Source organism: Phalacrocorax carbo, chromosome 5 (assembly GCF_963921805.1).
Source record: "Phalacrocorax carbo chromosome 5, bPhaCar2.1, whole genome shotgun sequence".
NCBI lineage: Eukaryota > Metazoa > Chordata > Aves > Suliformes > Phalacrocoracidae > Phalacrocorax > Phalacrocorax carbo.
In genome coordinates, this window is record NC_087517.1 from 70,305,601 (window position 1) to 70,321,022 (window position 15,422).

The window sequence follows — 15,422 nt, forward strand, 5'->3', positions numbered from 1 at the left end:
CGGGCCCCGCGTCCCACCACGGTGACCTGCTTTGCGTCTGCAGCGCTGGACCCCTCGTTCTGCAACCCACAGCGGCGCTGCCCTGCCTTTCCCGGCGGCTGTACCCAGCTCTGCCCTGGGGCAGCCCCCCAGGCATGGGCTTAGGAGACGGGGCGGGGGGCTTCTCACCACCTGAAGTTTAGGCATCTAATTAAATTCCCTCGTCAGTGAACAGGAGAGAAGATGGCACTTCCCACAGGTGGCTTATAGGGCTTCTGTGATAAGGCTTCTCCAAACACCCACCTTTCTCCAGGGGTACAGCTACACACTGCAGCGGGGTGATGCAAATACCCCTGGCCACATAATCTGGGAACCAGCTGTGTCTGAACAGCCTCTGCTCTTCCTTTGCTGAGCCTGTGTGGTCTCTCCAGGCCATGGGGCCTCCAAGGAGCTCTGCCTGGCCCTGCGCAGGGAGGACAGCCCTTGTGTCGCCCACAGCGAACAGGGTTCCTTCCAACGACCGCGTGGGCCACAGAAGGACCTGTGGCAGGAGGAGACCGCCTTGACCCACTGTGTTGTTTCCACACAGGCGTCATTGCTCAGGAGGTAAAGGAAATCCTCCCTGAAGCTGTGAAGGACACCGGGGACATAGTCTTTTCCAATGGGAAGACCCTTGAGAACTTCCTGGTGGTGAACAAGGTTGGTGGCAGCCAAGAGGGGCAGGGAGGCTGTTGAACCTGGCTCAAGGGAGTTGTGGAGCTGGAAACAGAAGAAGGAAAGTTTCTAGGCCAACAGCACCCATATGAGTTTCAGACCTGGCTGGTCTTTCAGATGTGAGGAGCAGCCCTGGGTGGACGGCAGATATCAGCAGGGAGGAACTAGCCTGATGTTCATGAAAGTTGGCAGCATCTGCTTCAGGAAGGGCTCCTTGTTGGCAGCCTCCTGTAGGGAGGCTCCTAGTCATAATCTCTCCTTTCTAGATAAGATAAGGTGGTTATGTCAAGATAACCCAGAGCACCTGGCTGCCTGACCTCTCTGTAACCTGTGGCTGCTTGCTTGCTGCTCTGGGCATGGAGGGGACAGCCTCCCATAGCAGACATCGAGGGGACAGCCTCCCAGAGCTGCCAGCTCCCTCCTGCACTACTCTGTCGAGAGTAGGAGTGGCCAGGACTGACCTTAGTGCCTTATTTCTCCTTTGTGAAGCCTAGATCCCTGCAGTTACACCACCAGCAGGCAGTAGCTGTGAGTGTGACCTTTTCTGACCCACCTGCACATGGCCAGGCCATTGCTGTCCTTTTTTTTATTGCATACAGCCCCCCTCCACGGGCCACAGCTCAGCATCAGCCCCCCGAAAGGAGCTGGTGCACGCTGCAGAACAGCCCGTCACAGCAAGCGGTGTGGTCTGCTCTAGCTGAGCTCTCCAAAGAGGCATCTACCCGCTGCTACAATTATCCCTGGCATCCAGGATCCTCAGAGGGTAGTGCACACCAGTGAGATGTTTTGCCTCGGGAAGCTCTGTACGGGGAAGTGGAGCGGCAGAGCCCGAGGGTGGATAAGGGGCAGGGGCGATACCGCACCGCCGGCAGCAGTACGTGGGATGTGGCTGCAGTTGTGCCGGAGGGAGATGCTTGTGCTGGAACACCCTGCCTTTACCAGAGGGGCTGCAGGAGGAAGGTTGCTCTCCAGAGGCTTCTGGATTTGGGCTCTCCATTGGTCTGGATCAACTCTCTGTTGGATAGTGCTGCAGAGTAACTCCAGCAGCTGTAGAGCAAGAGACAGAGGGCTGGGGAAGGGCGGAGAAGGGGTAGATGGTGAGCACTGCTCACGTGCTTTGACCAAGGGCTCCTGATGAAGATGGGGACTTTGTTTCTGTCCTTTGTGATTGAGGAGGACTCTTTGGATTAGCGCCAGCAGGAGACCTCAGGGACCCTGCACCAGCATTTATTGTTTTGGTTGGGTTTGACGAGGATATCTCATGTTCTTGCAGCCTGGGGCTGTGGAGGTCTAGATGTGCCATGTTGAATGATTCCCTACGCTCAGAGCTGGGTGTTGAGGAGCATTTCCCCTGGGGCAGGGCATGGGAGAGCAGTCAGGGCAGCCAGATCCATGGGAGCAGGAGTGCCTCCACGTGCCGGGCCACTCAGACTGCCGACCTGTTCCCTGGCAGGAGCGCATCTTCATGGAGAACGTGGGAGCTGTGAAGGAGCTGTGCAAACTGACGGACAACCTGGAGACCCGCATCGATGAACTGGAGAGGTGGAGCCACAAGTTGGCCAAGCTCAAGCGGCTGGACAGCATGAAGTCAACCGTGAGCTCTGGGGCATTCAGGTACGGGTGTACTGAGAGCACGGGAGCCAGAAGGGGTGTCTCCTTTTGAGCCCTGGCAGCCCTGAGTGACAGCTCGTTTTGGGAAGGAGGAGATGGGGAGGAGTGGTGGGGTGTTGGTAGTTATCATTTGGCCTGGGGTAGATTCAAGGAGCTGAGATTGGTGAGACAGGCCTGGCATACACATACCAACAGCCTGCCCTTAGACCAGCGCAGAAAACCCCAGTACGAAATTGTCGCCACGTTCCCTAGTGTCAGTGAGTTGCTTTCTCAGGGCAAAGAGTTTCTCGCGCTTCCAAAATCATCATCCTGACCCTGGTCAGCTTATCCGTGTTTTGGGGCAGAATTCAGGCTCTCTGGGCAGTGAACCAGCACTGCACCTACCCCCGAGCAGATGAAGTGACAAGGGTTTATGCCTGTCATGCCACACAGAGATTTCTCCCCTACCAGAGAATCACATTTTTGCCTGGGAATCGCTTCGAGTGCTGCTCCTGCACAGCTCAGCTCCATTCCTCCTTTCTCCCTGCAGCCAAACAGGAAGCCAGTTCAGCCGTGCGGGAAGCGTGCCCCACAAAAAAAGACCCCACAAAGTAGCCAGCAAGGTAAGGGACGGCTCCCCAAGGGGCAGCGCTGTGTGGGGGAAGGTGGTCTGCCTGGGAACGGTCGTCTGCAAGGTCCTCGTGTGGTTTCTTACACACTGCTGCCGAGGGAGAGACCCTGTCTGCTCCCATTTCCATGATCTCTCCTTCCTTTTTGTCCGTCCCTAATGAAGACTTTGTCTGGCTTCTGCACTTCAGGGGTTCAGGGCTTGCAGGGGAGCAGGAAGAGAGCTTGGGATGGGCTGGGTGGGATGTGTGTGAGGACCAGAGCAGTAACGAGTCCTGAGGCGACCTTGGGGTTTTTTCTCTTGCAGTCACCGTCGGTTGTCCCGGAACAAGCCTGCATCAGCCAGCGCTTCCTGCAGGGCACCATCATAGCCCTGGTCATCATCATGGCGTTCAGGTGAGACCGCACACCGGGGCTGCTGCTTCTCCACTGCCTCTCTCCAGCTCGTCGGTTTGGCCCATGCCGTCTGCAGGGGGGTGCAGCGAGGGGCTGTGGACCTTCGGCTCCTTTCATGGACTGAAATCCCTTGGAAACAGATCAGTAGCGTGACTTGTCCCTTGCCCCGTGTCCGTGCTCAGCCTGTACCTCTCTCTTTCTTTCCAGTGTGGTGTCCATGTCCACGCTCTACGTGTTGAGCTTGCGCAGTGAAGAGGACCTCGTGGATATCGATGGGTAGGTACTTCTGGGCTCTGTGGGAGGGATGCGGTGCCCGGGGAAGCCTGAAGCCCAAAAAGCAGCCTCTGCAGGGTTACTGAGCGCGGTTCCAGTGAGTCAAGCTGTAAAGGCAACCAAACGCATCCACACATCCAAGTCTGGTGTCAGTTAAATTAGCAAGAAGTGAGGAACAGAGGAGAAAAAAAAAATACCCTGTTGTTCAGCTGCTCGCGTATCCCCGTGTTGCCAGCCTTGAACGTCCCTTGGATGCCTCTTCAGCTGGACCAAAGCAGCATCGTCCCGCTGATTGCAGTGGGGCTGGACCAGTCCGTGCTAGGCAAGAAAGAGTTTTCCTCCACAAACGGTGCCCTTAGAGCGGGAACGGCCCCGACGCAGCGCGCGTGCACGCGGGCGGCCTGCGCTGGGCACGCAGCTGCGGCACACTTCACTCCTTTGGGAGCTCGCGTTGCCAGATAATGAGTCTCTTTTTCTCTCTCTCCTCTCCCTGTCTTATTTCTCTCCCTCCTTTTCTGTTACATCTCTCATCCAACCCATTTTCCTTCTGCTTTGTTTTTAATTTTCCCGTTCTTGTCTTTTCGTTTCCATTATCATCCATATCCTCTTTCATTCCCCCTTGTCCTCCTCATCTTCTACCAACCCGCCTTTTCTTCCCGTCTCCCTTCGCTGTCGTGTAGCTCTTTTGCTGTGCCCACTGCCTGTCTCCTGGCCCTCTTTCGGCACAGGGGTCCTGGGGTCCCGGTCGCTCTGTGTCCACGGTATGTTACTGTTTCATTATACTGTTATTTAATTGCTGTATCCTTTCTCTCAATTCCTCGTATTTCTTTCATCTCCACCACAGAAGACCAAGAAACTTAAGCACAATTGAAAGCAAAGGAAGGGATAGGAATATATGTCAGCAGGTGGGACTCCAGGAGGAAGGATTATGGACCCCGTCAGGAAGGGAAAATTAGGATTAGGAGGTTGAAGAACCACTTAATCAAAGGCTAAATAAAGGCATTCCATGCTACAGGTAGCGCGGGAGCAGGCAGTTGGAAAGGAGTGGATGGAATATGTAAAAAGGATGAAGATTTTGAAGAATTAGCCAAAAAGCTGTTCCTACCCTCTCTTCATATGAATAGCTTTACTGTGGAGGATGATTCTCAAGTGCAGCACAACTTACTGTGCAAAAGACGGACAGAAAAAACCCTGAATTATTTCTTTTTACAAGCCATCACTGCTGGGAATGTTTGGAAAGGTACTGACACAGGGAAAGCTGGCTGAGTTACTCCTTAGGTACAGACCTGTAAAGCACCTCCGTGAATGGGATCTGCAGGGCTGCAGCAAAATACTGCCCTTAAAAGGAAAACAGGTCCTACCTGCCTACGAGCACCCTTAGAACAAAATACCACATAAAGAGCGGTGGAAAGCACAATTAATTTGTTCTTTTAAGAGCTCCACATCAGAGTGTTACACAGGAACCTGTTAAAACAGTAATTGCTTGTGGGATGCAAGGTAAAGCCGAGCATGGAGAGTGTTGATGAGGCAGCGGAGGAACATGAGGGATAGGGGCAGGTTTTTGGCTGGGATGAAGGTTAGCTCCAGAGGCTGGTGCCCACACTGCCTCCAGCAGACGGGTGTTGCGTCTCCTTTCACCAGAAAAAGAAATCCGTGTAATGAGTCTCGCGGGTGGCAAAGTGGTGCTTTGATTTCTCTAAATGAGTGAAAGCTCCGTTTAGCTTTGAGAAACCTTGAGCGATGCTAACGGGACAGGCAAGTCATGGGTACAGGACAAGCAAAGTGTGCGACAGATAAAACTGAACTGCTCCTATGGCTGGGCAGCATCTGGACAGGTAAAATCGTGAATATCTTTGTTAGGAGCTCAGTAAAAATTTCTGCTCAGTGGGCAGCTACAGTGCATGAAGGCACGAGCCTTGGTTTATCCCGTATCTCTTGATTCTTGTAGCTTGTGCCCAGAAGCGGTGTTGTTCTGGGCTCCCTCTGCAGACATGGGAGAAAAACAGCACGAGGCAGAGGTTCTTCCCGTCTCACATCTGCCTTACCCTTGGGAGATGCCTGTGGCGTCCTCAGCTCAGGTCTTGGTAGCTTCAGTGAAACACCTGAAATTAAGTGGGATGAACCTGGGTGGGATTGTGTGTGTTTCTAAAAAACAAGATGAGGAACAGTCTGTCTCCGAGAGATGAGGGGCACCTCCCTTAGGGAATGGGGAATGCTTGGAGCCCATTACGGCCTAATGTGTTGCAACCTGAGCCCATAAATCCACCCCGGAGATCACTGTTGGAAACCAAGCCCACTGAGTGCACCCTGTTCCACGGTGAGCATCAGGGAGCTCTGCTGGCGTCCTCTGAGCCAGCTGGGGCTTGTCCCTGCCGGACGCGGGACTGCCGCGCGATCTGCCGTGGCATTTCCTAGCTCTCCTCGCTGTCTTCACAGCTTGCGTGCCTCCCTCCTGCCTTTCCTCTCCCAGATCACTCCAGCCTGTGCTCCTCCTCACCCTTGCGCTCTCCACGTCTGCTCTTGCTCCGTGTACCTGGTCCCATCGCCCCCCTCGCTGCTACAGCCGCTTCTCTCTTCACGTACAAGTGACGCCGTTGTTCCCCCGTCGTGGTGGTTTTCACCATATTTTCCTGCGTTTCAGGTCAAGCCAGAACTTTGATAAAACGCAGATGGTGCGATCCACAGCTGCGTCGGACAGAGCCGGCGGCAGGACCCCCGCGCACCGGGGTAGGTCACGGCGGGGCAGGGGGCCCGGCAGACGCACGCGGTGATGGGTGGTGGTGCAGGGTGAAGTACGTGGCTACTCCTCCGTGCCAGGGGCTTGCTGGCACCGTGCTGTCTTCGTGCTGGGGAGTCCAGCATGATGCCAGGAGCATGTAGGGCTGCTCCGGTTAGGTGCCTCTCCCCTTGACTTACTCTACGTGTGTCCCTGCTGTTTGCCCCGCAGTCACAGAAGACACGCATGACTTAGACCTCGGCTTACCTGGTCACAGCGTGCTAGCCTGCTTCAGCCCACCATGTTTCTCCATGTGCTGCTCTGCTGCACCCACCAACGTCTCCTCTGTTGCCCTCTCTGAGACCAGCCCCACTCATGCCACTAACCGGACAGGTAGGTACCAGCCCAGGCACCCAGGAGGTGCTGGAACAACTCTGAGGTGTGTCTGTCCCACCATTGCATCACCTCGTATTCCCAGCCCCCTCGCCCCCTGTCCTACCTCTGCACGTTATGAAAAGGAGGTGCAGCCTGCCCTTCAAAACGTGCCTGGTTTCCTCCAAACCCGTTGTCCTGGTCAACACCTGCTCCAGCAGGCAGCTGCGGGGCAGAGCGGGACTTCCAGGCTGAACAGCCTTCGCTGCCCCTGTGGCACGGTTCAGACATCTGTGATCACGCTGCCAGGGGTAAGCAGGGGCTGAAAGGTCTTTGGAGCTGCCTGCTTTGCCAGCACAAGGTCGTGAGAGGATACGCCGGGCAGGTCAGCGTGCCCGAGCAGCCCTACCTTGCAGTCTAACCTCATTCTTCTGTTTGCTTCGAGCAGGGTTTTGACAGGCCAGGAGGTGTCCTGCCTCTTGGCTGCCCAAGCAGGGCTTCTGCGAGCTCGCTTGCTCTGTCTCCAGTCACGGTTGCAGGAGGAACAGCACCTCAGGCGGTCGGTGCCGAGCCGTAACACCCCTGGAGTCACCCCTGCCTTAAACACCGTGCCCTACCCGAGCACAGGGTGTGCCCGGGCTTTGTCCCACAGGCTGCTCTAGCTTCCCTTTGCTATGAGGATCCCGCTGGCCCCTTCAGGCACAGGGGTTGGGAAACCTCAGCTGCTCACAGCGGGGTAATACAGGAGGTGACATGGGGGACAGGAGAAACCCAGAGCTGGTCGCTGCTCTCTCTGCGCCGGTCCCGGGGGTCGGGAGTGCCGCCAGCCTCTCTGCCTCTCAGCACAACCTTCCTCTCCCTTCTCTTCGCAGACCAAAGTCAGACCTCACTCCTGCCAGTGACAAATATCAAAGCCAAATCCAGGGGCATCACCGGGAAAGCAACATCCTACACCAAGTGGCCAAAGACACCTGACAGGTCTCAGAGCTTCGGCAGCCCCAATGCCAGCCCCTCCTCCCCCTTCACCCACATCCAGGGCAAATCCAAGTACATCTCCAACCTCTCGCTCTCCCGCAGCAACTCCCCGCTGGGGCAGGCCCGGCCGCAGCGCAGCATCAGGCAGCCGGCGAGCGAGTGGCCCCGCACGGAGGAGCCCGGCACGGATGGTAGGTGGACCCTATCTTCTCCCCTCCCTGCAGCGGCACGGCACTGCTGCGTGTTCTCTCCTGGGGTATCCTCAACCAAGTGGGTCTCATCTGTCTTGCACAGCTCTCGCTGTGTCCCCGTCCTGTGGCTTGTTTGCCCTCCAGCAATCCCTGCGCCGCCAGATTCAGCCTCCAGCCCTGCCCTTCCTCCCCCATGCTCCCCTACGCTTTCTGGCCATATTACCCAGTTGCTAGTTCCCTTCTGAGGCTGCTGTACCAGCATCTCTGTTCTTACCCCCATCTTGGCTTGCTCAGCCATTCCTAAATCGGACCTGGAGGAAGAAATGCGCAGATTCAGTCATGCTGGCTGCAGAGAGAAAGGGGTGTCGATACTGGATACAATTTTATATTTAATTTCAAGGGTTTCTTTGGTGCAGAAGCCTAGAGAGGTGCAGATGTTTTCTTTAGTGTAGTGGATCCAGGACTTGGTTCCCTGGAGCTTCACAGGAGTATTTGTAGTCAGCAGCACCTGATAAGGTCCTTTCTACTTCTCTGCGAGTGGTTTGTCTTCCCATGTCCGTAGATATACTGAATGTTCGGGCATCAAGGGCTGCACTGGTGAATCTAAACTGGCATAGCCTGAGGCACACCTTCTCCTGGCTCTCCGCGGCTGGACGTGGTGCTAGCCCAGTCTTGCAGCAACCTCACCCCCTCTCTGATGACGGGGTGATGAGGAGAGGTGGTCTCAGTGCCAGGCATCCCTTCCAACCCTTCTTGCTCAGGGTACCCAGCTGCCATCCCTTTGCTGTTCCTCAACAGCCTGTTTTCCCACCCGCAGGGCCAAGCCCAGTGCTGCTCTCCGTCCGGATCGTGGAGATCAATATGGCCATCCAGTCCCAGTACTGCGCAGCCGCCGACGCCTGCAGGTGAGCGAGGCAAGGCCCAGGGGAAGCAGCAGACGGGCAGCTCCAAGAGCCCTGGGCTGTTTTCTGCCATCACCCCAAGGCAGCCCATGCTGCTCCTTGGGCCGAGGAGCCGGGGCTCCGAGTCCTTCGCTCAGGGTGCGGGCAGATTGTGTTTGGTGATGAGCTCAGCCTTGGGAACTAGCCTGGGAAGCTCTTCCCTCTGAAGTCTCAGCCCGACAGAGACATCGGGTCCTGTCTTGGCCATCTCACAGCCTCCTGAAATGCTGCGGTGAGGTCTAACGCTCTCTCTGTGTCCCTAGGACTGGAAACTTCACCTACCGCATCCCCGTCAACCAGCTCACAGCGGTGAACACCAACCTGACGCTGGAGATGAAGTGAGTGGACAGGGCTCATCTCTTAGGTGTTTCGGTACCCCTGAAGTCAGCTGGATACTGTGGGCACCACGGTGTCTCCTGCCTGAGCTGGGGAAGAGCCAGCGGGGTCTTACTGTGCCTTGTCTCCGCAGCTCCTCCTCCGCTGTGTCCATCTCCCTTTGCGGCCTCGTCTCCAGCGACCCCTGCCAGGATGCCACGAGCACAAACAGCTCCACCGATGCCACAGACGCACAGGTAGGGAGGGAGGGACACGGCTCACGCAATCCACACGCGTCGTGTTACCCCAGCGCAGCAGCGATCCCTGCAGAAGGGGTTACAGCAGCCTGGCTAGGGCAGCGCAGGAGTGCTGGGGGGAATTCATGCTCAAACACAGCCACACTCTGCACTAGCTAATGTCAGTGACCCTCAGACATCCCTGCAGCCCCGACAGGGAGGTGTCTGTAAACCTGATACATGTGGTCACTCACATGAAATCATCCCACCCGACCCCTCTGCGGTCGCCCCGGGACTGTGGGGAAGAGACCAGGCTGTAAGCTGCCCTAACACGTCCTAATGAAATCCCTGCAGGGGGGGTTTGCAGGTCTGCGTTCGTGGAGCCTGCATCAGACCCTTCTTACCCTCGCGCGCCTCCTTGCCCCGCTCAGTCCAGCTCTCTTGCCGACCTTGGAGAGGTTGCTCCTCCACGTCAGAGCGCAGGGTCGTGTGTTCCCTTGCCGGTCTGGCCTGGGAGAACATCCCCTGGTGCTCAGCCCTGATCCCATCCTAGCTATTCTGTTTTCTTCCCCAGGATACAACGCACCGTTGGCCTCTGGTGATGATGTCTTTCCGGGAGTTCACCTACCACTTCAGAGTAGCACAGCCTGTGAGTACCAGCAGCTGCTTTGTCTTTCCTCTTGTCCGGGGCTGGGCAGAAGGAGAGCAATGGGACCATGGCAGGTTTAGCAGCCACACTGCACTGAGAGCCTTCCACAGCCCTCTGCACCGTGGCTGTTGCCTTCCACAGTTACACGGGTAGTGGGGGTACGATTTTTCTCTGCCCAGCACATAATTCATGCACAATTTCCCCCTCAGAGCATGCATCCTACCCCTGCCTGTAAGCTCTTTTTCTCGCTCTCCCACAGGGCCAAGCCAACTGCAGCACTGCTCCCGAGCAGATGGGACACCTTTTCACTGACTATTATTTTCAGTTTTACTGGCTCTGTGAGTGAGTCCTGGCAGCACCAGTGCCCTCTGGTTGGAGAGAGGAGGGGGACTGGTGACATTGGGGAGACTCCTGTACACCCTCCTCCCCTAGCCCCCAGCCCCACCTTACCCCAGGCTCCCACGTGGGGCGTGGAGCTGGTTTGGTCGTGGCTGGTGACGCAGGCACTGAAGCACAGCACACGCAGAACATAGGACCGAAGCCACAGAAACACAACCAGCCCTGTGGCATCTCCTGGGCTCACCTCGCACCGACTCCCACCATCCCACACCGCCCCGAACGTCTCTCCCCTTCCCTTATGGGGACGCTTTGTGTCCTCCGTCGCTTCTCCCTCCCCTTGCAACACTGGATTTGGAAGCATTACACTGGACTGAATGTGGACGGGTCTGCCACATCCCAGAGCGCGGATGGGAGCTCCATCCTGTACTGGCCCAGTGGTCCCAGATGTGCCACATCAGTTCTTCACAACACTGGAATTGCTCAACACTGGAGCCCTTTCCGTGAGCGAAACGCTGGAGTTTTGGCCTGGAAAGGAAGGCTGTGCCTGGACGTACTGGAAGTCGTACACTGGAGTTGCTGTTCCTTCTAGTTGGCCCAGCACCATCCCCGGCTCCACAGACCCTCGGAGACCCCAGGACCCGCAAACGGACTGTCCCCTGTGGACAATGAGAAGGTGCGGCTTCGACGTTAGCCCTGTCTGTCCCTCTCCTCACTGTACTCTAACTTTCACCGTATCCAGGTCTGGATAGATAAACTCAAGAACCCCACTAAAGATGCTGCTGAGGCTGTGCCCAGGCCAAACCACATGTGGGGATGCTTCCCATCAACCCACGGGAGAACAATTACCGTGAGTCACCTGCATTAAGCGTCATGGGACCCGTTTTGGGTGGTTTTTTTTTTTTGGTTTTCTTTTCATTTGGCAGCAGCGTGCGGCCTCTCGCACTCGTGTGTGGAGCGGCCTGGCCCGCTCGCAAGTCAACGCAGCCACCTCTGCCCAGATGTGCAGAAGAGAGACCACTGGCAAAGCCCGGTGCGCCCTGCAGAGCAAGGCCGGGTCGCTGGGGACATGTGATGTGGCTTCACTGCGCTCCCCGGCCAACGGATCCCTGCTGGGCACTGAAGAGGCCGATCCTCTCCCACAAAGCGGGGGATGGCAGCAACCGTGGGCCCTTGCTGTCACTGTTCTCAGAAAGCAGTTACGTTGCGTGTATTTTGGGTATTTTACTGTTACAAGTTCTTAACTTGCTAAACTACTGATTTTTTTTTTTTTAAGCCATATAAAAATGGGTCTCTTAATTCTGTCCCTGTTGAGCTACGTGTGTCTCGCATAGGAAACCAAAGGGGGCCACTGCTAAGCTCCACGTTAAAAGCTTGATGGCTACAGCAGTGCTGGGACACATCAGAGTGACTGACCAGCGCGTGCGTCCTCCTCCCCATCCTGCTCCAGCACCTCTTGCTCAAAAAAAGGAGATATCTGCGTTCCTGGAGGCTGAGCCCCCACCAGGTTCTTATGGCGGAGATGCATTTTTATAAGGAAACAGCAGCCGTGGCTGGGGAAGGGTGGTGAGGGGGAAAAGCCGCTCGCCAGTCCTGAAGTACACGCTAAAGGGGGCTTCAGAGAAGAGCACACCTTGCCCCTTGCAGCCCCCAGCACTGGATATAGGCAACCCGAACCAAACCGGTTTGGGAAATCACATCAGGCTCTGGCTGCTGCATTTTATTGCTTTCCGTGGAGAGAGGTGCAGCACTCCCAGCTGCAGGCCGCGTTGTTACCAGCACGGAGTGGTGTGTGGCTGGCTTTGCTGCTCCGGACAAACAAGCTGCAAAGATGGGTTTGGTTATTTTTTTTTTAACTCCAAATGGAGATGGTTCCTGCGTACATCTCGTGGGACCCTACGCTGCCTTTCTTCCCCGGTCTGGGGAGCAGTTTTATCGCCCGTCACCCATCTCGGCACGTCTTTCGGAGCTCGTCCCGGCAAAGCAGCCACAGCCCTGCGATTCCTTGCGACAGCACTAGGAATTGGGATCTTTGCTGCCAAAGGACCTGGCTCTTTATTTGCAGGGCGGTTTCAAGGTCAGGCCTGCGTTCTCACTGTATGCCTACAGGCAGCAAACGCCTAACTCTGCGCTGGTGACGCCCTCCAGTTACTGAAACGCACTGAAGCCTGGGCAGGCAGGACCCAGCGGCTGAGCAGGGAACCCCGGGCGGCCGAGCAGGAGCGAAGCTAGGGGACACCCTGACTCTGGGGAGCTCAGGGGGAAAGCGAGAGGTCCCAAGGCTCGGGAGGCCCTACGCGCATGCAGACCAGCTCCGTGCTCAGCAGGAGTCTCTGTTTCTCCCTGCAACTGGGAAGGAAACCCTCCGATGTAGCTGTGTGGAGAGGCTGCTCAGCGCTCTTCCTTCTGCCTGCCCGGAGCTTTTTTTGCTTGGCCTTAACTGGGGAAGTTACTTTCTTGGCAGCTTTTTTCCTCCTCTTGGCAATCAGTGGCCGAGTCTGGCATGTCCTTATTCAGGTGAGTGTTGTCACACGCTCGCGGGTGTCTGCTCGGCTGAGAGGTGGCCTTCTCAGACCTGCTGGTTTTCCCCTTGTATCGTCGAGCTGGGCTAAACGCCTGTGGGCTCGTTTAGCCCCTGAAGAGGGAACGGGCGGTGTTGCGAGAGCCGGAGCTGAAAGCACTGCCTGCAATCACCACCACCAATCCACCCCCTCGCCTGTGGTCCTGGCTGAGGTCGGCCAAGACCCGTGAGTACATCTCACCCCACTGCGGGGGAAGCCACCCCGGGAGGGGAGGAATCAATCAATCACTAGAAATGCGCCAGCGGCGGTGGCCCAAGAGGAGATGGAGTCTCGGGTGTCCCTGTAATGCTTCGCCATGGGGTTTATGAGGGCCCCTGGCAAACCAAGTGCCTAAGGGCAACGGGAACATCTCCAGTGCCTTTTTCTGCTAACAGGACTGCACGAGGGAACAGTGGTTTCCCCACACGTGTGTTAAATGCCGCGTGCCTCAGGAACGGTGGCCAGGTAGGTTAAGAACTGAGAGGAGGCAACATCTAAAGCGCAAAGGCCGGCTCTACCCGGGTACAGCTGTTCCGCAGCAGAGCAGCGCCGGGCTGACGGCGATCGCTGGTAGCAAGAGGAGAGGGATTCAGAACACAGGTTTTAGCGTCTTCTATCACAATAGTATCTTTTGTCTTAACGTAAATGAGAAAAACATCTGCCAGTTCCACCAGCCGCTGCACAACAAGGCAGAAATGAGCCCAAAAGGGTTTTGTAATTATGAAAGGGTCACGGGATTGCTTCTTAGCCTGTGGAAACAGCTGGGTTTTTTGCATAGACTCCCCCACCCCACCCCGAGGTGTCTCTGCCCTAACCGAAGGCGTGTTCCCCATCCCCAATCAGTAACGAGAGAGTTAACAATCAGGCCGTTCCCTGCATGAGACGGAGGGAGCTCTGAGCCGACGTCTCCAGCCGTACAGCTTGGGGAAAAAACCGCCCTTTCTGCTGGAAACTAGACGCTTCATCTCTCTAGACATTCTTGGAAGGAAGGAAGGAAGGAAGGAAGGAAGGAAGGAAGACAAGCGTGGAAACGAGGCCACTTGCCAAAGGTTGGCTGTTTCAGAGTTTGTTTCAAAAGCAAATTCACAAATGTTCTGTCCTACTGGTAGAGCTTAAAGCCTGTAAATAGAGACTATGCCACCACTGCAAGAATTAAGGAAAAAAAAAAAAACAACAAAAAAAGCACTAATTTGTTTGGTTTAAATGTTGCTGTCACAGCTTTAATCACTGTATATTGCCAGCAAGTTTGTAGAGTTGCATTCTTAGCAGGTATTATTGATTATCGGTTTTTATTTGTGGGGAACAAGCGTGGTTTCCCTCCTTTCTTTCTGATTTATATTTATATTTTGCTGAATTTGAGTTCTGAGTGTCCAGATTCCCCACTCTTTTTTTTTGTTTGTTTGTTTGGCTTATTTAGACTTTGTTTTATGCTGGAGGTAAATATGCCCATATAAATAAATATATAAATACTGCTTTGTATCCAAGGTCGGCTCCTCGCGCATTCCTCCCTTGCTCTGAAATAACAGGCTTTCAGTTCGGTAGCTATAAAACTGCCTCCCACAAGACAGAGGAAGCTCCGTGTCATTAATCAGCAGGAGTTTCCAGCCATGCCCACGCAGGGTCCGGTCAGGGTCAGAACAGCCCCAGCCTGCGGCTGCTCAGTGCTGCACAGCGTGCGCTCGGACAGGTATGAAAAAGAGCTCTCGTTGCTCCCGCCTCAAGAGGTCAGGGCCAGACCCTGAGGCATCTGAGAGCTCCCCAGAGGGAACGCTTCCGTCCCAAACAGGAAAGTAGGGCTTTAAATCTGTAAGTTACCCATTGAATTTCTGATTCTGAATTCCGATCGCTTCAAAAGCTGGGCTACAAACTCAAAGCTACCTATAAAAATATAGTTATGCCTGCCATAAGTGAGCTCTCTTATAGGCAAGGCAGTTAATTCACTACTTAACCGAAGGGCACATCCAGTTACAAGATTATTCTGTCCTGTACTTCTCAAGCATTCCTCCCAAAACCTCACTCCCCACACACCCAGCTTGCATCACCCACTGTGGCGCCCACCAGACCAGCGGTCGCCTTGCTTTGCGTGGGGGGAGCCACACCACCGCGTCACCTGGGAACCCCGGCCAGAGGCTGCCCTGCAAGCACCGTTTCACCCAGGCCAGACGGGACGGCCGCCCAGCCACTGCCCACGCGCCTCAGGAGCGTGGAGCCCGGCCAAGGAGCAGGACCGTGTGCTTCCATCGGCTCCGTGTCTAACAAGGGAGGTCCCCAGCACGCGCCGCCGATGGTAAGTGAACCGCCTCGGAGCGGTGCCTGCCCCTCTCCGCTTTGCCAGGGGCCGTGAGCGCTGCGGAGGCACAAAGCTGCTGGCTCGGGATGAGAACGGGCACAGCCTTCCAGGGGGTGAGGGAACACAAAGGTCGAGGGACATAAAAGGCTTAGGAAGAAGCAGGAAGCACTTGTCTCCTAGGGTCTAGCTGCACTAGGGTATACAGTGACCCCAAAACGCTTCTGAGCATACACAGCTGTGGAAATCTATGATAAACACAGG

General features: G+C 55.8%; 1 protein-coding gene across 6 annotated transcripts in view; it reads left to right on the plus strand.

Moving 5' to 3' along the window:
- MYRF (myelin regulatory factor) overlaps positions 1 to 14,355 on the plus strand; it is a 75,330-nt gene extending 60,975 nt beyond the window's left edge. For 4 of the 6 annotated variants that reach the window (XM_064452994.1, XM_064452995.1, XM_064452993.1 and 1 more), the window contains 13 exons: positions 569 to 678; positions 2,147 to 2,307; positions 2,834 to 2,906; positions 3,218 to 3,306; positions 3,514 to 3,582; positions 6,221 to 6,306; positions 6,527 to 6,688; positions 7,540 to 7,833; positions 8,651 to 8,738; positions 9,038 to 9,112; positions 9,244 to 9,346; positions 9,900 to 9,974; positions 10,234 to 14,355. In XM_064452994.1, coding sequence (XP_064309064.1) covers positions 569 to 678; positions 2,147 to 2,307; positions 2,834 to 2,906; positions 3,218 to 3,306; positions 3,514 to 3,582; positions 6,221 to 6,306; positions 6,527 to 6,688; positions 7,540 to 7,833; positions 8,651 to 8,738; positions 9,038 to 9,112; positions 9,244 to 9,346; positions 9,900 to 9,974; positions 10,234 to 10,320 — 1,472 coding nt within the window. In that variant the 3' untranslated portion in view covers positions 10,321 to 14,355. Of the gene's footprint in view, positions 1 to 568; positions 679 to 2,146; positions 2,308 to 2,833; positions 2,907 to 3,217; positions 3,307 to 3,513; positions 3,583 to 4,259; positions 4,341 to 6,220; positions 6,307 to 6,526; positions 6,689 to 7,539; positions 7,834 to 8,650; positions 8,739 to 9,037; positions 9,113 to 9,243; positions 9,347 to 9,899; positions 9,975 to 10,233 lie in introns of all 6 variants that reach the window. The other 2 variants (XM_064452998.1, XM_064452996.1) reach the window with 2 other exon arrangements.
- Positions 14,356 to 15,422: the final 1,067 nt, after the last annotated feature.